This window comes from Cebus imitator, unplaced genomic scaffold (genome assembly GCF_001604975.1).
Source record: "Cebus imitator isolate Cc_AM_T3 unplaced genomic scaffold, Cebus_imitator-1.0 Scaffold119, whole genome shotgun sequence".
Taxonomy (NCBI): Eukaryota; Metazoa; Chordata; class Mammalia; order Primates; family Cebidae; genus Cebus; species Cebus imitator.
Window position 1 is genome coordinate 553,270 of NW_016107434.1, and position 22,906 is coordinate 576,175.

Here is a 22,906-nt window from a genome sequence, read left to right on the forward strand (position 1 = left end):
AGAGACGGGGTTTCACCGTGTTGACCAGGATGGTCTCGATCTGTTGACCTCGTGATCCACCCGCCTCGGCCTCCCAAAGTGCTGGGATTACAGGCGTGAGCCACCGCGCCCGGCGGAGCACTATTTTTATAAGCAGGGTATGACATGTGTCTCCCATCATTTCTGCAGATCTGCACACACTGGGTGGGATCTAACCTAGTGCCCATGGGGCAGGGAGAGTGGAGGGAGGGAACCTAAAGCTTGGTGAACTAGAAGCCAGGAAATCTCTTTCCTGGGCACGTTCTTCAAAGCAGATTTGTTCTCATCAGGTTCTAATTAATACACCTAGAGGCTCTTGCTATCAATCTGTACATTTCACTAATATTTGAGTGGTTAGTCCTTCTCAGGGCATGGGAATCAGAAATGTAAAAGCTCACAGACACACAAACTAGTAAAAGCTCACAGACAGACAAACTAGTAAACAGAGAAAGTGCAAGAAGAAAGTGAATAACAGAGGTAAGAACAAACTCCTGAGGAAGTAGAGAGCATAGTACACTAGCTCTGTTCATGGGAGCTGGGGAAAGCTTTTTGAAGGAGATTCCTTTTTCATTGAGTTTTAAAGGTTGAGTAGGAGTTTGCTAGTAAAGAAGAATGGGAAAGGAGGAAAGAAAAATGAAGAGAAAGGGCATTCAAGGTCAACAGGAAGGATTAAAGGTATGGAATCTTGAAAGATCCCTTGACTCAGAAAAGTCTTTAAAATTCAGCAGATGTTTCTGCTTCAAAATCATATTTGATTTGAGCTTTAGATCCACAGGAACTAATAATATGCCTGTAGATAATGGATAGGCTCATATTGGATACACTCATCTGTGCAAAAGTTATGCAGATGCTTGTTTCTTGGTTCATATTTAATTTTAAGTGTACTGTCATCCAGTGTCTCTCTGGGACATAAATGTGAACATACAGGGCCTCTCTCTTGGCGTTTATTTCTGTAGCAGTGATGGCAAATTGAGAATTTAGCTTCACCCTTCACATCTTCTTCTCCCAGCGGTTTGAGGAAAGGAATAGAGAAGGTGAGCATGGGCTGTGGAGGACAACTGCCCTCTGCCACTCTCTCTGTGGCCTTTGACAAGTTATCTAATTTCTTTGAGTCTCGGTTTTATCTGTAGAATGGAGATAATAGTTGAAATTTGCATATGGATGTGTATATGTATATCTGACTATAGGCAAAAACATTCAGTTCATCTATAAATATATTTCCATAATTGTGCACAAATTGAAGTATTTTAAATAGTGATAATTTATGTACATTTAGGTTTAAAATAGCATATAACACATGTAAGTATCTATTCACAAATATACCTACTTCCTGGAAATGGGTTGTCTGGAAGATATCAATATTAATATCTGTCTACCTATGTTTTTGTATGTATGAAATTAGTGGACTTACATTGTGCAAAATGAAAATGTTAATGAATATGGTAAATTTCTATTGCTACAAAAAAAGACAGAAAAAATCTTGTTCCTCCAGATGAGCTATCATTCTTTATTTACTTAACATATATTTTGTATGAACATATTTAACTATTAAAGCTGGTCTAGAACTAGGGAGAAATGACAACTAAATAATGTACCACAAGTTCCCTAAAAGAAGTACAAGTACTGTTAACCAAATACGTATTAATTTGTCTTATTTCTCTGAAGAGACATGGCTGAGAGGTCAGCTTTAGGTGTTTATTTTATTTGACAGTGTGCCAACTGTCATAGAAACATTATTCTATCTTTTAAAAAGTGGCTTTAAAGAATGTGACTATATCATTTTAATCACAGTTCTGTGAAGTGTTTAATTGTTACTGCACAGCGATGACATCAAAGCCCATGAGATCCTACTGCATGAACAGTAGCTCTTCAAATATTGGTAGCATTTCTGGGCTCTGAGGGTCATTCTGGTGGTGTCCATGTCAGAATCTTCATTTGGACTGTGTTAAACCAGTTATGAAAAATCTGAGTCTCAAGAACTCTTGCTGTACTGAATACAATTAAAGCTCTTGCAGGAACTGACTGACTTCTGGAGAAGAGTGTACACATTTCTATTCAAAGCCAACTTGGACCAGGTCTAGCTCAGTTTCAACCCCAGGGCCGCAGTACTAATCTGTTCTCTGTGCTTAGCCCATTTCTTATAGAATCAACCATGGTTTGGATTTCCCATTGCTAGCAGCATTCAGATGTGGTGATGCTTTGAAAAGTAAAAGATTATTTACATTGTTAATGTGAGAATACCAGTGGTGGTAGCACCCAGCTGAAGTTGCCATGTCTGGACTCCAGTTTATCCTTGACTACGTGTAGCTATGGCATCCTGGGCAAGGATTTAATCTACTGGCTTCAGTTTCCTCAATGGCAAATGTCAGTTTTGGTGGGGGTGGGGTAAGTAGAAGGAGATAGACTAGAATTATCTTGGTTGTTGCATTGTTTTTCTGATAAGATAAGGAGAAAGAAGGCCACATCCCTGTGGTATCAGACTCATCACAACACATCACTGCTTCCATCATTTTTTCATTCCAAATCGTGTACTTGGTATCCAAAATATAGATAGATTTTTGGGTAAATGGAATAAAGCAATCTGCCGAAAAATGAAGTGGCATCTTTTTGCCAGGATAATTGCTTTTTTTGGAGGGGGGGCGGTGGATAGGGTCTCACTCTGCTGTCCAGGCAAAAGTGCAGTGGTCCAATCAACTGTCCACTGCAGCCTCAAACTCTTGGGATCAAGCTACCCTTCCACCTCAATCTTCCATGCTCACCACCATGACTGGCTAAATTTTTGTAGAGAGAGGGTCTCATTATGTTACCCAGATTGGTCTGAAACTCCCAAGCTCTAGCAATTCTCCTAAACAGACCTCCCAAAGTACTGGGATTACAGGCATGAGCCACTATGCCCAGCCTGCCTAGGTGGTTTTTGTGAGAATATTATTATTATTTTTTTTTTAAGACAGAGTCTCGCTCCGTAGTCCAGGCTGGAGTACAGTGGTGCAATTATAGCTTACTGCAGCCTTGACCTCGGGGACTCAAAGTGATACACCCACCTCAGCCTTCAAAGTAGCTGTGATTACAGGTGCACATCACCAAATTTGACTGATGTTTGTATTTTTTGTAGAGACAGGGTTTCACCTATGTTGTCCAGGCTCATCTCAAACTCCTGGGCTCAGGTAATCCACCTACCTCAGCCTCCCAAAGTGTTGAGATTACAGGTGTGAGCCACTGCACACAGCCTGGATGGAATTTCTGCTTTACAATCAATCATCTGAGGATCCTCTCATAGTGTGATGTCCTTCCTTGATTCAGTGGATACACAGCTATGGATATGGATATTTGTCTACACCCAGATGCCCATGGTATCCCAGGATTTAGCTTCCTGCAGTTAGACACTCATTATTGCTCTTTTAAGTAGGTGTATGCTGGAGGTACCTGCCAGAGCAATATCATGCTCTGAGCATAATCTGCTCAGCTAAGGAAAGCATGTATGACTTCCTTGAGAGCATGGGTGGCTATAAATCCGGCTACAGATGCTCTCAAAATGCTTCAGAGTCTTAAGACAGGAGGAGGACCTAGGGATTAGATTCAGGCCTTCAGACAACAACAAAGCAGGATAGCAAGCCAAGGGGATGCTCTCTGTGCTTTATGGCAGTGGTTCCCGAGCTGGAGTGGGCATCAGACCCAGTTGTGGGGCTTATTAACAGGGCCCCACACCTAGAGTTTCAGATTCAGTAGGTCTCAGCTAAGGCTGAGAATTTGCATTTCTCACAATTTCTTAGGTGGTGCCAATGCACAGAGCCAATGTTCTATAGCTTCTTTCTTTCTGTTTAACCCTTGCTACCAGACTAGGATGGGGCTTTCCCACAGTGAATAAGGCCTAGGCCAGATTGCACTTACTCACTAGGACCACTAACCTCATTCATGGGAGTATAACAGAATTTTCACTCCTACCTAACTACCTGTTCCTGAGGCTGCATCTCTTTTTAATTTAGATAATCTAGTCAGTGGATTCCCAGAGTCAGTTAAAGCACCAGTGCTACACTGATTGCATGAGCAAACTTACACTTGTTAAAAATACAAACTCCTTTTCCCTGTCCTAGGACATTTTAAATCAGTAGGTCTGGGATGAGGCCTGGGACCTATGTTTTTGACAATCTCCTCTGATCATTTAATCCACTTCAGATTTATCTGTCCACAGGGCTTGAGTCTTCCTTTCTGTGGTCACACACAATATGTTTCACTAGTGCACATTTATTTTGAGTTTGTTTACCAAGAACTTAGACTATACCCTTGGTCAGGGGATTAGCAACCTTTCAAAAGAAGCATGCCCAGTATTTCTTTATATAGCTTTTCATCATCAGAGGTGGCAATGCTAGTGGAATGGCCTTTGCTTCAGTACTTTAAAAAAGCCCTGTGGATACTGAGTTCTTCAAAGAAGCTCTGTTCCTGGCATATTTAGAAGTTACTGTGTGCACACAGGTAACCCACTCAGCTGTTCCAGAGGAACAAGGCCTTCGCCCTTTAGGTATATAATGTGGGCAGTTGCCCCACTGTAGGGGTTGGCAAAAAGTGGAGAGGGCCCTTGCATAAGCTGATAGATAAGTTTAGTAATTTCCTCACCCAACAGATAATCACTGGGTATCTGCTCTGAGTCAGACAAGGAGGTATCCTCTCATAACCAAAAGATAAACAAGAAATAGTTCCTGCCCTCAAGTATTCCACAATTTTGAATCCTAACTTCAGATGCTATCTCCTTACCTCATCTGGCACGTGCATTTGTGCTGGTATACATACCTTTTGCAGCATATAAACTCATTTGATGCATGTGCCAAGGACTGCCAGTTATCTTATACACACACACACAGCCTTAAAACAAAAAAACACCAATATCCACGTTGAGTTACTAACTCTAGCATCAGCTGCAAAATTTTATTTTAGGTTGCAGTTCACACAGTTGCCTTTCAAAAATTTTCTTTATGTTGTTGTTAGTTCTCTGTGTTGGAGTTGGTCCACAGTCCATTGGAGGAAAAAACAATTGTATTTATCGTTGTATTAGGGAGAGGAAAATTCCTCTTTTTATAGAGGTATAAACATATATTAATGACTAGATACTAGACACAAAATTTTAAATTAATACAATACTAGACACATTATTGTTTATAACTATTCGTTACACTGGATCTAAATGCAAATATTTTACATTTAGATACAATGGATTGCTTTATATTAAAATTTACGTGATGCTCCTGTCTTCTCGAGTTTAAGTCAGTCGTGAAAGGATGCTCAATCTAGCTATATTTTTTCTGGAGCTAAATATAGTGAATCGTATAGTTTGAAGGTGTTACCAGCCCTCTTTGCTTTTAAGAAAGAAAAAATGCACTGTGGAAATGCTGTCTCTCATTTTTAAGGTCATTGATTGGGTTAAAAAGGCAAATGACTTTTTTCGTTGAACTTCCTTCAATTAAACCATTAACCTTTTAAAATAAGTGCATTCAAAAATCTATCAAAAAAAAGCGAAATGAGATTTTAACAAAATCCTGACAATTTCAGCTTAAACATATACACAGAAACCATATGTGCTTAGAAAGAAATATATACACACAGGCATTGTTTACAGAGTGTGTTTTTATATTTGGAAGACATTGAAGGAAGAGTTATTCCATACATACATTATCTGAAATGTACATTCAGATAGCCTACATAGATTTCACATTAAGAGACAAAGATATCTTTATCCATGGTAGGTAGACAGACAGACTGACTGACTTCAAACTTGCACTTGCAGTGTGGATTTTTTTTTCCTCATCTCCGGGTACTGCTTTTCAAAATCGCCTCAGGCTACAGAACAGCACCTCAGATCCCCAAGGCCCACTGACTGGCTCCTAATAGCCACTCTCCATCTGTGTCACATGAACAGCTGATGAGATCGCTCCAGTGTCTGTATTTTGGAGAGCACATCCACCCAGGTTAAAATGCTAGGGTTGCCAAGGAGCAGTCAGAAGCCATTAGTGTGGGTGAGAATTTGCCTTGCAGCAGTTTCTTGGCATGGTGGAAAGCATGTGCACGTGTCCCCGCACGAGCTTGGGTGTGTGTGTGTATGTGTGTGTGTGTGTGTCTTCTTGTCCAGGCGACCCCCTGGTGTACATGGGTGTGCAGGGAGGGTGACAGATGAAAACTAGACTCCGTATATTCAGTATCGAAAGAGTCAAACGCCTCTTGCTTTACTGTGTACTGATTTGTTCTTTGACTATATGGGGTCTTTTTTATTATTATTATTACAACAGAAGGCAAAGAAAAAGAGAACAGCAACTTCGGGGTCATGCTCTAGTGTTTGGGCAGATGGAAGGGAGCTGCTTTGCCTTGGGGCAGGGTGGTTGTAATGAAGTGGCCTGTCAGTCTGTAAATAGTGAGGGTCATCTCTTCCATGTGATGGAGGGTATCGCATTGCAGTGAAAATGGAAATGTCAATAAAATTAATCTGCCAGCTCTTTGCTGTGGCTTTTCTGCTTCTCTGGTCAAAGAAGGTTGAAGTCTTTTTTGGCACGAAAGGAAAAGCACAGGTACAGGGAAGCCCACAGAGCAGACCCAGAAGTTAGAAGGCAAGTGGCCCAGTGTGTAGGATGGCTGTGCTGTAGCACAGTCCGAGAGGAGGGAGCAGGGCTGGGAATGAGCTGCTGGGTCGCTCGTATTCCTCGGGAAGCTACAGAGCGTCCAGCTCAGGCTACATTGAGCACGGAGTTTATTGTTTTAGGCTTTCTTGGACAAGGTTTTTACTTAGCATGGGATTTATGGCATTTACTGCTAATGAATGTCTATTCTTAAATTACAAAAACCCCCATCTCAGTGCAATTCCCAGATGTCCTTCCAGGACCCTGGCTTCTTAAACACCAGCAGGGAGCATAAACTCTCTACTTCTCTGTTTTCCTCTTTCGTGTGGCTCCAGGCTAATGATGTGCAAGGAAAACACAGCCATCTATAAAGCCCCAGTGCTGTCCCCGTATTCTTCATTTATTTTGCATTTGATTATGCCACAAGTCGGATCTTGTTTCTTTCCTTTTTTTAAAGTTATTAGTTCAAATATTAATGTAGGGATATGGCATATATTGCTGCTCTTGATTGATGCCTTCCCAAAAACAGGAAGACGTGCTCGTATGAATTTTAAGAAAGTAGGGGTCCTGCAATGCCTTGCCAGAAGAGTTTTTCAGATACATAATTTAGATGCCCTGCAGGCAGGCTTTCAAGGCATTTTTGCCGGAGGGCAAGAAAAAATAACTATGACTGTTAAAAGTAAATGATTTTTGCTAATGCACAATTAATGCTGGAGAAAAGCACAGAAGAGAAAGATGTTGATAGAAACTTCTGATTAAGTGAGCACCCTACCTTGATGTGTATCTTTTTTTTTTTTTTTTCATGATAATGATCAGTGGTGCAGACAGCTAAAAGTTTTCATGTCATGCAAATGCTGAGTGCAGGGTCATAGGAGAAGTGTGTGAATGTGCGTGCTTAGGAGGTGACAGCTCTAGGAGGGGCTGAGCAGGCAGTGCGTTATGTGCAATGAACAGTGACACAGTTACTGTCACCTATGCAGGCAGCCTAGAATATATAGACTACAGAACATTTAACTTGATTACCCTACAGTATGTGTTCACTCTGGGCTTGGGGATGCGTTTCCACCCAATGGGTTTTCTGATGGCGGTTTTCCCACATTGGATTCCATAATTGACAAAGAGCTACTGCACTGTGTCAAGTGCACAATTATAATTGAATTAATGATATGGGCAAGTGTGAGACACACAAAATTAACATTTGAAGAGGCCTGGTTTAATTTTGTCTTTTACATATTTGTGTCTCCAATTATACTTTAATGAAAGAGAATATACCCGCTTAATGGATTTCTTTCAACAAGCTTAGCTGAGCTCATCATTAGCTGCACTTGTTGTTGGCACGCTTGCGATGTTTTCTCTAATGTATTTTTATTTCTTTCTACTAGGGGATGGTTTAGACAACAGTGTAGCTTCACCTGGTACAGGTGATGATGATGATCCGGATAAGGACAAAAAACGCCAGAAGAAAAGAGGCATTTTCCCCAAAGTAGCAACAAATATCATGAGAGCATGGCTCTTCCAGCATCTCACAGTAAGTCAAGATGAAAGAGAAAAAAAAATAGTTTTTGTTTTGCTAGCAAGTTGTACGGTTTCATACAGATTGTTTTTTTAATTAAGGTGCTGTTTTCTTATTCTTGAAATCTGATGAGTAACAGGGCAGTTGAGGATTTTATCAAGTATTACCATCCAAAGAGCACCCTCTAGAAAGTAGCAGGTTTTTGTTTTAAGAAGCCGGGAATGGACTTTATTCAAAATGGTCTAAGACCCTGAACCACAGATATAAGTAAATTTGTTATTTATGCTAAAAGGTATTAGAGCAACTTTGGGTAACGCAATAGCAACCAAGGGAAATGGCTGTAAGGAGCTCACGAATCCATAAACATTGCTGATTACACTATTAACAAAAGCCATCTCCTCTAGGAGGAAAAAAAAAAAAAAGCATCTTGCCACATGCATGTCCAGGCTCACAGTATCAGGTGCAGCTTTAATTGTTGAAGCAGTTTGAAAATATGTCATGTATTTATATGACAAATTCAGAAGGGTTATAGGTGCTATAATGCCTTTGTTTGCAAGGTGGACATTAAAGATTCTTGTTTTAGCTGTTCAAGTCCATTATCTTAAAAGCTAACCCTGTTGGTTTTACTATGTGCAACGTTTTAAAACTAACAATTTATCTTCCTGTTTGCAATCCTTGTATGTGTGGATACATACTGTTGACTCTAAGACTCTCATGAGAAAAAAAATATTACAATATACTTTTACAGAGAAACTAGGCATGCTCATCTTTTACTGTTCATTTGGAAATTCTGGGAAACCAGTAAAAATTTCAGATGATGCTTCTTGCTATAATATTGTTTTCAGGCCATTCTATTTAGGCTAATACTTAAAAATAGAGTAGCACATTGAAAGCTGAAGGTCTTCTTTGATTATCTAACTTGTGCGTTGCCATGCTGAATGACATTAGTTACAGTGTCATGGGTCCAGGACAAGGTTCCACTTTTATTTATGGTGGTGGCTGCTGATCTGCTCTTCTTGCAGAGCTACAAAGGGCAAGGGGTGGAGCGGTGGTGGGGAGGGAAAAGTGATAGATTCACATTCCTAAATCGGCCATTTTGATGTAAGGACATTAGTAGCAAACTAAGGTGTATCGATCCGGCCTGTGGTGTCAGGATTAGCTGGGAGAACCAACGGGGCTGCCGTGGTAGTGGTTATTCTTGCCTTGCAGCTATGGCCATTTCAAAGGTCAGGGCCCTGCACTGACTCGGCTCAGAGGAATTAGACAGAACATGCGGTCTCTGGGCTGATTACTTAACCAAAGACAAAATAATGAGTCCTAAGCAAATACTGACTAATTGAAAGGGCTGTAAATCCATTACATATTGGTCAGGGATAATCAGGAGTGTTTAATCACTTTTATCTATTCAGGAGCACTGAAGCTGCAACAGCAAAGCCCTGAACCTTGCCATGTGGTTATTATTCTCATCATTATCAAAATTACTTCACAGCTGTTCTTTGCTACATCACCTCAGCTGGAGATTTACTAACCTGTAAAATGTTTTTAATTTGGAAGTCGAGTGTGAGGGGAGGGGTTTCTCATTTTTAAATGAAGGTTGGTTTGGTTAGAGTAGCAACTAAGAAAGGCAGCGTAGCTGCGGATGACGGGGCCAGCTGCCTTCTCCTGACGAGCTCACCTGGTTGGTTCCCTCCCTCTGTCTTCCTTCATGCTTGGTCTTTCTTGGTGGAAAATAAAGACTTCAGCAGTTGCTCTGCACGCAAACAGCTACATGTGTTTTCAACTTCTCTGTCATCAAAACCCATGTCAGAGAACAGTAGAACCTTAGAGAATGCAGCTGCTGCGTTTACAGATGAGGAAACAGAGATCCAGAAAGGGAACTGACTAGCAGAAGGTCAAGCTGAGGCAAGGACCCAAGCCTTCTAAGTCCCCAACTTCGTGATTTTTCCACATTATGATGACTTTGCCAAAATGATGATCGCGTTTAACAGTTGCATGGAAATCTCACTGTCTTCACCATCAGTATGCTCAGAGTCACAGGGGAGAAACATGGAGAAGCCAGGTGCTATTTTCTTTTCTTGTTTTGAAACCTGCCTGCTACCCCAACCTTTCCAAATAGAGAATGCCTTACACCTGTAGTCTGTGAGTTGACTCTCAGGTGGGAGTGTTAGGAGCCCTTAACGTCTTATCTCCCACCCAGCTACCCAGGACGGCACCCAGCATGCACCGTGGCCACAGGCTGAGAATTGTGGGTGGCCGGTTATTTCTGGGAGCGTGTTGTCACTCTGCTGTGCCACGAACCAATGGTAAGAGCTTGTACGCATCTCGAGAGTGCTTTCATGTAGTGGAACGTATGCAAGGCTTTGTGCAAAATTCTCTGTCCAACTACAATTTTTAATGAATGCCTGTCCTCCAGGTGGGGAGAGAGGACTCAAATAGCCTGCGGTCGGGGAGTGGGGAAGTCTGCACTTCACACTCTGTGATGTTGTCTACTGGCTGAACCTCAGTGAAGTCTATTCAGTTCCCTGGACCTTCTGTTTCCCTGTTTTTCAAATGAGAGGGACACTTTGCAGGATGGATAAGCTCCTTTCCCATGCTCCTAAGTTTCGGTTCTGCTCAAGGACATTTAGTCAGAGCAATGCCCTGTCCCAGCCTCATGGGTCGTTCTTTCCACTTTTCCCCCCTTTCTCTTTGCTTTTGCTTTTCACTAAGTGCTTTATTTCTCTCCTGACCTTCTTCACAACATGCCCCTTTCATTACTTCTCCCACTGGCTTTGTCTCCCATCTTCCTCTCTGCGCCGCTCCCCTGCCTTTTCTGCACCTCCCTTGTAGCTTAAGGAAATTCCCTGCTTGCACTTTGAAAATGTTTTCCTTCTTCATCCACACTTCACCCCACTGCAGAGAAGAGGTTCAGTAACTTTGATGAGGATGGTCCTGTAACACTTTTACTTTCCAATCTTTAATGAGCTGAAAGATTTACTCAGCTATAATTCTGAGCTCAGAAACCAAGAATAGAGACCCCTAACTAGCGACACGTTAATTTAGATTTCTTTTCTTACATGCACTAACAGGCATGAGGAAGTCCTTGGAACTAGAGATGCCCCACTATATTTTTCTGTCATTTAATTAATTTCAACTTTCAAAGTGAAATGTTGGCTCTGGCTCACTGAAAATAGATGTAGTCTAAATTATTATTTCATGTAAATTTCTTTACAAGTGCATGATTCACTGTGCATTCCTCCATTATTAGTCTCTTTAACATGATTTGAAACCGGTTTGTCCCTTTTGTGCAGTGTGACCTGTTCTTGTATTACAATAATCCCCGATGTACCCTTTTTTCTTTCTTTTTAAAAAAAAAGAAGCTAATTGAATTATCTCATTATTTTAATTTGTTAAGCAAATGTATTTTGCATCTCAGGATGTGTTCTTAAAGAAGGGGGCTGCTAAGGCTTTGCCCCCTGAATGGGCCATTGGCCCATTTTGACATTCATGCATTCATTAACTAGCAGAACATAAAAGAACTCTGGTTGTATTTTTTTTTCCAAACACCCAACCAGCGTGGAGCAACTTTTCCCAATAAGCCACAGGGGTCTTTCTACATATGTTCTCAACTGCAGGCTATTGTCACCTATTCTGAATACCTCAAAAGGCCCAGAGGTGGAAAAAAACCTGCCTCAACAAAGACCAACTGTAGCAATTGTTAAGTCTTAGTCTCAATATGACAAAAATCATTCACCCTCAGTTTTCTTGGAAGAACAAGTTCCGCTGACTGTAACAGTTAAAACAATCTCTCAAATTCCTATGCACCGCCAACTTTAGGGGGAAAGGTAACAAACTTGCACTAATTGATTACACTGAGGAAAATATTTAAACAAAGTCTAAAGTGTCATTTAGAAAATCAGGTTATTTGATAAACAGTTTCCATAGTCAGAATTAAGCACTTTGAATTTGCTTAATCTGGGGCTAAATATTAATAATTAGCCTCAAGTTTTTAGTTTCTAACTGTTTTCAAAATGGCCCTTAGAAAAATCCCCTCTTTAAAAACTCACAGAAATTTTAACAAAATAAATCTATCTATACATATTTTTAGAAAATCCTCTAGCGAAAACGCTGTGTATACCATTACCTTTTTCCTTTGGTTGATGGTTCTGTCTAACTCCTCAAGCAAAGAAATCCAGTGAAGATTGAAGAATCTCTTGGAAATGGGTGTGCCTTTGCTGGAAAGTACCCAGTGGCAAAACAAACAAACAAACAGACAAAAACTTAGGGAACTCCTACAGAAGTACACATGGAGATTATTTTTTTGGGAACACATGGAGATTATGTTATCATAAAAGTCAGCCTGCCATTACAACTGTTTTTATTTGACTTCAAAGCTGAAGAAAGAAGCAGCAAGCAATAATACCCAGGCTGACAGTTTATTCATAACCCTGAAAAACTCCTCCACACCAAGAAGCCCTTAGTGTGCTCAATTAGGCCCTCGGGCACCTCCACTTGCCACCTTCAAGAGCTCCTCCACTTGTGCTACAGATAATATATTTGATCATGGAATAGAAACAGGAAGTGCTCACACACAAAGACACCACTTGCTCATACCAGTTTCTGGCTAAAGGTCTTCGTATTTGAAAACATAGGGATAAAGCTCACACTTAGGAGATGTGGGACTTCTTTCAAAGATGTGTGTTATAACACCAGAAGCAAGTTTTACTTTTCAAAGCGATATAAGCCGAGGTGGGAGCATCGCTTGGGGCCCAGAGTTGGACACCAACCTGGGCAACATAATGAGATCCTATCTCTACAAAACAATAAAAATTTAGCTGGTGTGGTCTCACACTTGCCTGTGGTCCCCGCTACTCAGAAGGCCAAGGTGGGAGGATTATTTGAGCCCAGGAGTTTGAGGCTGCAGTGAGCTAGGGTGGAACCACTGCCCTCTATTCTCTAAGCGACAGAATGAAACCCTGTCTCAAANAATTCTTATTTTAATCTAGTTAAATAGCCAGCAGGAGGCTTTGACCAATGGACCTGTGCATCCAAAGTTACTAGATTTGTTCCTGGGATTGTGGAAATAGAGAGACCAGGTTTTGCCAAACAAATCCCAAATATGGCTGGTGCGGTAGCTTATGCCTATAATCTCAACACTTTGGGAGGCTGAGGTGGGAGGAATGCCTGAAGCTCAGGAGTTTGAGACCAGCCTGGGCAACATAGCAAGACCTCATCTCTACAATCTTTTTTTTTTAATTGGCTCGGCACGGTAGTGCATGCCTGTGATCCTGGCTGCTTGGAAGGATGAGGTGGCAGGATCACTTGAGCCCAGGAGTTAAAGGCTTCATGGAGCCATGATCATGGCTGTGCATTCCAGGCTGGGTGACAAAATGAGACCCTGTCTCAAAAAAAAAAAAAAAAAAAAAAAAAAAAAAAGGCAAAAAAAAAAAAAAAAAAAAAAAAAAAAAAAGTGATATAATACTATGTATGCAGCCATCCTGAAACTGCAGATTCTAAAGCCTCTGCCTTTTGTTCATGACAAAATGCTTTGTCCCCTTTTCACATCCTTCAGGGATTGGGGAGAGGAATGAAGCCCACCTCTCAGGTGTTTGCTCTTTTTACTGCTTGCCTATTAGAATCTGTCTTACGGGATTGTATAAAGGCCTGGGTTTGGTAATAAAAATGTGTTTTAAAAGATACCATCCTACAGAGACAGTGCACCCAAGTTATGAGTAAACATGGTTCCATGTTATGTTAGAGAAACCTGTCTCTCTTCTCCAGTGAGTCCATCAAGACCATGTGATAGTAAACTTAGTAATGTTAAATTTGTTATTGTAATGTCCACACACACACACACACACTCACATGGGAAGAGAGAGCGAGGGAGAAAGAGAGAGAGAAACAGAGAGACTTAGACTATTTTGCCCTTTGACTAGCTTTTATCTTGTGCAGATCCAGATGGCTTCCTTCTTAAATGAGGCAGTCCGGTGTTAAGGTTAAGAGCAGAGGGCCTGGAATCTGCAACACAGTAGATTTTTTATCTTGAGCCATTACCCTCTCTGAGGCTCATTTTTCATATCTGTAGAATAAGAATAATTCTAGTTCCATCTAGTAGGGTTATTTCAAGGATTAAATGAAATAATATAAACTACTCAGCCCTGTGCCTGGTTCTTATAATAAGTACATAATATTAAGTAACTATAATTCTTATTTTAATCTAGTTAAATAGCCAGCAGGAGGCTTTGACCAATGGACCTGTGCATCCAAAGTTACTAGATTTGTTCCTGGGATTGTGGANAATTCTTATTTTAATCTAGTTAAATAGCCAGCAGGAGGCTTTGACCAATGGACCTGTGCATCCAAAGTTACTAGATTTGTTCCTGGGATTGTGGAGATAGAGAGACCAGGTTTTGCCAAACAAATCCCAAATATGGCTGGTGCGGTAGCTTATGCCTGTAATCTCAACACTTTGGGAGGCCCAGGCGGGTAAATTGCTTGAGGCCAGGAGTTCAAGACCAGCCTGAGCAACATGATGAAACCTCATCTCTACTAAAAATGCAAAAAATAGCCAGACATGTTGGCACATGCCTCTAGTCCCAGCTACTGGGGAGGCTGAGGCACAAGAATTGCTTGAGCCCCAGAGGCAGAGGTTGCATGAGTGGAGATTGTGCCACTGCACTCCAGCCTGGAGAAAAAAAAAAAAGCAATATCCCTCAGTAGGAGACAAATACCCCTCAGTAGGAGAGAACATGGTCTACATTCTGCCTTCTGAAAGCCATATTAACTTTCGGTGGCTGCTGGTTGATGCTAGGTGATAGCATCAGAGAGTCCTGGTTTCAGTGAAAGCTAGTGTCCTAGTTAGCCTTCAGGGATGCGGTGGATAGTGGAGAAGCAAAGGTCTATGGAGTAGTTCAGAATGTCTCCAATGGTGCTACTTTTGGGACGGAATGCTCTCTTTCACCATTTGTCTTCCAGGATATAAACAGAATATAGAGTTACTATCTTCCTTAGAGTGTGAAAATCTGGGCTCTCTGCAAGACAGCATTTTATAGTTTTTATTATTTTTTATTGATTTATTGATTGTAGAGATGGTATCTCATTATGTTGCCCAGGCTGGTCTTGAACTCCCAGCCTCAAGTGATCTTAACACCTCAGCCTCCCAAAGTGCTGGGGTTATAGGTGCCAGCCACTGCACTCGGCCATGATAATGGCTTTTAAAAAAGGGGTCACCAACTGTGAACTTACAAGCTTTAGGTGCAAACTCTGTGATATTCAACCTCTCTGAACCTGTTTCTTACCATCAAAATGAAAAAAGTATGTTACCTGTTCTACTTAGCTGATTGAGTTGCTTTGTGGCTCCAGTGAGGTAGTCAATTCGTAAAGTGTGATGTGCTGCACAAACCCAGATATTCTGGTCTTTGGTTGTGTGCTTGGCTTTCCAGCTGCTTGAGGCCTCTCAGATCTTATGTAGTCACCAAGGGTTAGAGAGAGAGGGCTACTTACCTCATTTATCCTCTAGCCCCATTTTCTCCACTTGTCCATTTCCACAAATGTATCCCTGGAGACACTGTGATAATTTCTATCATTAGACATCTTTTAAGACATCTTGAATGGTTAATTGAATCAGTATTTCATGGACATTAGTTATTTCTGCTTGGAAATTAGTGCCTTCGTGATTCTGAGACGGTTTACATAATACAAATAGCTGTGAGCCAAATTAATATCAAATAGGAAATGCTGACCTTAGTTATACAGTAAGAAATGGTTTTTCTCATATTCAGAGATGCCGTTGTTCGCATGCATACAATTGAGGCTCATGAGAAATATTTACTTGGAAATGCACATGCAGAACACACAGCTGAAAGCACCAGCAGAGACAGCTTCCCACAAACATGCAGCATAATGGGGCCGTCCCTAGCCTTAGCCTTTGCATTGTTTTCCTGCTTGCCAGGAGAAAACATCTGTAAATTATTTGAATGGAATCTTATACTAGAGATTGTCTGAACTGGTGTCATCTCTGTTTAATTTCAGGAAATGATGTCACAATGCATTAAATAACAATGCTGGGTGATTTATTTTCCCGTGGACATGCTGTCCTAAGCATTCCTCTTCTTTTGCAATGTTTCCAATTAAGTGTAAGCTTGAGCGTTCTTCCTATTTCATAATGATTTTGAGGGGTGGGGATGGGAGTTGGGGGTGGGCAGAAGGGTAATTTCAGAGGTTGCTGAGGTTCAGAGCTAATGGCACATCCATCATGTCCTTGTTGGGTTGGGAGGGTGCTGAGCACTGGGGCTGTGACCACCAGTGGCAACCTACAACATCACTGGTTAGTTTTAAAGAATGTCTAAAAACGAAAGCCTGAGTGTTCTGATGCTAGCTGTCCAAAGAGCCACCAGATAATTTTAATAGTGACCTGCATACTGAGCTTCTGCCTTTATCAAAGTTTCTCTGCACTCGCTTCTTCAGTAAAGAATAGAGGACATAAGTCAATTCTGTGTGCCATCTGTTGTCGTTTTTACAATTTCTCAAATTAAAGAGACAGGCCAAAAATTTAATGTTGTGTTGAATCCTAGAAGTTCCTCTAGAAGAGAGAAAATTACATCTGAATTTACTTTGTCTCTCTTGAGGGGGAAACAATTGCATATTGCTATGTCATAACCTTTTATTTGTAGTCCCAACTGGGTGTTTTGAATTGGATTTTGAGGGCTTCTGCATGGAAACTCTGATGTGTTTGGGATTCAGCAGCCTTTGTTCACATGGTTCTGAGTGACATTGAGGTAAAGTCACTGGTACAGTGGTGGTGCAATGGCTTTTCATGGGGTAATGAAATGCATAGTCTACTCAATGCAAAAGCATTTTAGGATATGCCAAGACATTTCAAAGTACATCAGACAATCCTGTTTCAAAAGAGGTTCACCTGAGATAGACTGAGAAACTTACCTCCCAGATTATGAGCTACTAACTGACAGACACATTTTAAAAATAGGTAATTAGTAGGCAGAACACAGAGTTTTTAGGGCTGTGAAACTACTGTGGATGATACTATAATAGTGGATACATGTCATTATACATTTGTCCAAACCCATAGAATGTACAACACCAAGAGTGAACTCTAATGGAAACTGTGGACCCTGGGTGATGATGATGTGTCAATGTAGGTTCATCATTGTAACGAATGTAGTACTCTGGTAGAGGGTGTTGATAAGACAGACGCTACACATGTGGGGGCCCAGGGATTTATGGGAAATCTCTGTACCTTCCTCTCAGTTTTGCTGTAAACCTAAAACTGATCTAATAAATATAGTCTACTTTAAAAAAAAAAAAAAAAGGGAATTGAATGAAAAGATTGAAGAATGAAAGGCTTATTAAATTACCATCAAAAAGGAACCAAAATAATTATTAGCTCAAAGTTTAGCACCTAATTTCATAAAATATCACTCGAAGTGTAACTGTTTAAAAATATGTTAAAGAATTCAAGGAGATGGGAAATTGAGGACCCTTGAATAAAGGAGCATAGAAGGCATGTGCATATTGAATATTCAGCTATTTAAAAACTCCAAGAAGAGAGTGCCATTAAATGCTATTTAGTGAAATCCCTGAATATTCATTCAGATCATAGGGAAAATTTCCATTTCTTCATTCCACCTGACCACAGTTTGCAAGTATATTCCATAGAGAAGTGGCGTGATTGGGAATTACAGGCTAAGTTGACTGGTTATGAGAATACTGACTGTCCCTCAGCTTTGCTGCAGGACAGGGTCAGAAGATGACCTTAACATTCAAGACTAATTTCGATTACAGAGAGTGTTACTGCACAGATTTCAGAGGACTCCTGGAAAGGTCCTGCCTTTTCCAGGCTATACTCTGTTTTTGCAATTTGGAACAGATTATGAAGTGTAAAGATGATATCCAGCCCCATTTCTCCGGTTAAGAAATAGTGACTTGGGTAGGAAGCATTAGGTGGGTTGAATGGAATTTGCCTTATTACATTTATATGCTGTGTGCCACTTTCTAAATTGATTGGCAGCAGTTGTTTACAGTATGCAGAATAATCACTGGCACCCTTTAAAGGTGTATTATCCTCTTAAAACATAATAGTAATGCCATTTTCATGCTTTTACATTTGCTTGCTATTCATATTCTGAACTGCCAAATCCCAAATCTGCCAGAACTAATTTAAGTTGTTTTTATCTAATAGTGGATAAGTTGTCAAGTCACAATATAATGGCAGATAATTTTTCTTAAACTATAGTTTTACTTCTTGGTTATAATAGGTAACATGAATATTTGTTGAATCTGACTTGATTGTCCACACAAAAAGAATTACAACTCAAGAGATATTGTCATGGGATGCTGCGATGACAAGAAATGAAGAGAATGTTATTATCTAGTTATTCTGAGCATTATAGAAAATTAACATGGGCCGCTAATTAGTTCCCTTCCAGCCACCACTCTCCCCCCGCCAAATTTGCTGATACCTGATTTGCCTGACATAGCCAGCCAGATAATGAAGATCTCCTCTTGTTAATCTCTGCATCAAATCTTGCTGCTGCTGGTAATTTAAATACTTCTGTTATCACATTATAACTGTCTAGATTTTATTTTACTTTTTTGCATCATTCTCCTGCAGTCACAAACATTCCAGAATTAATTTTGTCTTGGAAATATTTTTTTATTCTATAATAATTTAGAAAAGTATATTCCCATGACTCAGGCCACATGACAATTGGGAAATGACTTTTTCCTTATCCAGAGTACATGATGTGATCCCAACATATGCTGACAAAAAACAACCCAAGTGTACTGGGGTGGTACTACACTAGTCTTTTAAAAAGAAAAAAGGCTTTTATCAATAGAAAAGATGAATGCTGGATTATTCTCTGTAGGTTTGGTGAAACATTGGAACTCTCTGTAAAGCAACCTTATTTGTTTCCCCATGGTGAAAAGTTACAGGCTCCATTTCAGTGTTTCAAGATACCTGCAGGCAGCTCATGGGTTGCTATGCTTGTTTTAAACCCTTCCTCGCAGTCAATGTTTCAAAAAATAGTAGGAGAGCATGGGAACATGGGGTCATTAATAGTCAATTACAGGCTCAGTTTTTGTGTTAGTTTCTGGGAAGCTATAAATTTAGAACTGTGTAGCGAAATCTCATGGATTACCTGATGGCACTTTGATAGAAACCCCTCTTAGAGCTTAGTCCTGCAGGTTTTATGTTTTCTAGTAAAACACTTAAGTGTAATTAAATATGATCATGTGAAAAGGCATTAGTTTTTTTTTTTTTTTTTTGAGACAGGTTTCGCTCTTGTTACCCAGGCTGGAGTGCAATGGCGCGCTCTCGGCTCACCGCAACCTCCGCCTCCTGGGTTCAGGCAATTCTCCTGCCTCAGCCTCCTTAGTAGCTGGGATTACAGGCACGCGCCACCATGCCCAGCTAGTTTTTTGTAGTTTTTTTAGTAGAGACGGGGTTTCACCATGTTGACCAGGATGGTCTCGATCTCTTGACCTCGTGATCCACCTGCCTCGGCCTCCCAAAGTGCTGGGATTACAGGCGTGAGCCACCGCGCCCGGCGGCATTAGTTTTTAATATGACCTTTGTTGCCAGTCTGGAAATCCTCTAAAATGTTTGTATATTTTCTTTTCATTTCTTTTTCTTTTTTTCTCTTCTTTTTTTTTGCAGAGCAAGTTTGACAGAAAAATGATTTAATGCTCTTTGGTCCTATGTACCTGTACCCTTTTGTCCATGGCTGTTCCAAATACCCCCATGCTTGTTTAAAATGTATATATAATCAGTTACGTAAAAAGAAGTATGCTTAAAATTGCATGACTCTGGTTGGAGCAGACACTAGATATGTCTGTAATTCATTTTAAAAAATGCGACTTTCCTACCTTTAGATAGTGAGGATAATCTGTTAACTCTTTGTGCTGATAAAAACAAACATTTCAGGGCATGGTGAAAGAAATCTCTACCGTTAAAAGTTGATATACCTGAAGTAGTGGAGTTAGGACAAAACTGAAGACTTGACCAGTGTCATGGTCTTAGCACAGCCTTTTGCTCTCTGTATTATTTTGGGCAAGTTATTTAATTTATCTGAGTGCTCATTTTCTCACATTGTTTTGAGGGTTAGCTAAGATTAGAAATAGCCTTTGAAAAGGACAAAATACTCTGCAAGTGTAAAACGGTGTCTATTAATGTTTTCATATAATCCATTGAAATAGTTTGCTCTGTCTTAACTCCATTAAACCCGAACTGGGATGTGGGTGAAACACTCTTCAAAGACAAGTATTGCACTTGTTTCTTTTGCCCTAAGTCTGGAATCGGGATCAAATCCTACCACGTACAAGGAGAAAGGCAAAAGACCTGACAGACCATTCATATGTGGCAGCATGAGTCAAAGTAACTTTTGGAATTTGTATACTCAAACTTAAGAGAAAGAATCGGAAGACTGCAAACTAACTTCGTAATAAACGTATTGTCATTTGTGTTATTACAGCTTTGGAACAAACTTGTTGGGGGTTTGGGTCTCCTTGTTCTTTGTCCCTAAACTCTTCATCTTGAAAATTAACTGGTCCATCAGTGTGCCATTTTTTATCCTGGTCAAGCTGGTGGCGAAAAATGGTTTTATGTTTCTAAATGACGGTCTCATAGGCCCAGTCCAAGGAAGGTAAAGTCTCATACTAGACACAGAATTGTCTCATTGCAGCAAGAGATGACTGGGATTTTTCCCCCCTGAAGATAGTTTCAATCTGGACCCTTAGTCAGGTTTTCTTTGATTCTACATACAGAGATTGCAGATGTTACAGCTCAGCTAGGCTGAAGCACAGAATATATACGGGAGAAGAGTGAGCAAAGATTCTAAAGGTATGTTGAGGACTTAGGTTTAGACCCATCAGCCAGATATTGAGGCGGGAGAACTTCTGTGGAAGTTGGAAATAGTGGCACTATAATTTGAGAGTTGGAGCTAATCTTTACAGAAGTAATACTTGAAACCATGGCACTGAATAAAGGTTAAAAAAAAGAGACAGTGCAGAGTGAGCAAGGGGTTAGAATCCTTTTGAAGACTATATGTAAAGAAGTAAAGAAAGAAAGTAGTGAGCAGAGATAAAGACATCAGACCAGTAGGGGCATAATCAGATCATGTGAAAAGGGAAGGAGTTTCAAAGCAGAGGAAGTGGACTCTGTAGAAGGATCAGGGGCAGTTGCACACACCTGTAATCCCAGCACTCTGGGAGACTGAGGCTGGTGGCTCACCTGAGGTCAGGAGTTTGAGAGCAGCCCGGCCAACAAGGTGAAACCCCTGTCTCTACTAAAAAAAAACAAAAATTAGCTGGGTGCCGGTAATCCCAGCTAATCATGATGCTGAAGCAGGAGAATTGCTTGAACCCTGGAGGTGGAGGTTGCAGTGAGCCGAGCACCACTGCACTCCAGCCTGGACAACAGAGCAAATCTCCATCTCAAAAAAAGAAAAAGAGCAGAACAGAACAGGAGGCCAGTAAAGATGGGGGCCAAGGCACGCCTGGGAAGGTCCAGAGAGAAACAGACACATTTTGTAAAGATAGGAAGAAAGCTAAGGGAGTTCAGGAAAAAGCTTCTCTCCACTGATGAGTAGGAGCTGTGGAGAGGGTGGAGGAGGGTGAATTAGGAAGACACAGAAGCTCATCCTTGGAGCAAAGAGGACAGGCTGAATGGACTCTGTCCATATAATTTCATCCTTTCTCAGACAGTGCTCAGAAGCCAAGAGCAAGAGAGACTAAAGCAGACAACAGGAAAAACCTAAGGCTGGGACCAACAAGGAGAAGAGAGGGAAGGTGTTAGAGCAGTTTTTGAAATGACAGACCAGTAAGTAAAACTTCCAGTGAGATAGTCTTTCCTGGGACAGAAAAATAATCCTACAGTTCACATGAATAAGAAAACAACTGAGAAAAATCAAGATATTTTTGGAGAAGAAAAATGAGGGAGTTTGTGCACTGGGAATTACTCAAGTGTATTATAAAGCTACATGATATGGCATTGGCTAACACAGTGGGTACAATGATCATCTGAATAAAATAAGAATTCACAAATCAACCCAAATATAGAAAGAAGTTTACTAATTTTAAAGGCATCACTTCAAGTCAGTTGAGAAAAAAATAATCAGTAGGCTTCATCAAAATATGTTATACATTTAAGAGTTTTTGAAGTAGATATGACTGTTTCTCTTTCCTTCGTTTAATGAAATGTTTTGAGAGTAAAAGCAAAGGAATTATAAAGAAAAATTGTGATAGATTAAATTACATACATATGAAAATTAAGTGCTTTTGAATACCGAAAAAACACCATATACAAAATAAGGGAAAACATTAAGCTAGCAAAAATATGTAACATTAATAACAGGCAAAGGATTAGTGCCCCTAATAAATAAAGCATTGTACAAATCAATAAGAAAAAAATGAAGGGAATAAAAAGTCAAAAGACGAATAGGTCTACTCACAAAAGCAAAAATACAAATGACTACTAAGCATTTTAAAAATATTCAGTGTTGGCCTGGTGTGGTGACTCCTGCCTGTAATCCTGGTACTTTGGAAGATTGAGGTGGGAAGATCTCTTGGGTTCAGGAGTTCAAGACCAGCCTGGGAAGCATAGTGATACCTCGTCTCTACAAAAAAATAAAAATAAATAAATTATCCGGGTATGCTGCTGTGCACCGTTAGTTCCAGCTACTTGTGAGGCCAAAGTGGGAGGATCACTTGAACCCAGTGATCTGCGATCACACCACTGTACTCTGGGCTGAGTAGCAGAGTGAGACCTTGTCTCAAAAAA

General features: G+C 40.5%; 1 protein-coding gene across 9 annotated transcripts in view; it reads left to right on the top strand.

The window, feature by feature from the left end:
- Nucleotides 1-22,906, top strand: part of MEIS2 (Meis homeobox 2) — a 212,259-nt gene that overhangs the window by 57,113 nt on the left and 132,240 nt on the right. For all 9 annotated transcript variants that reach the window (XM_017539504.2, XM_017539500.2, XM_017539506.2 and 6 more), the window contains exon 8: nucleotides 8,000-8,145. In XM_017539504.2, coding sequence (XP_017394993.1) covers nucleotides 8,000-8,145 — 146 coding nt within the window. The remainder of the gene's footprint in view (nucleotides 1-7,999; nucleotides 8,146-22,906) is intronic.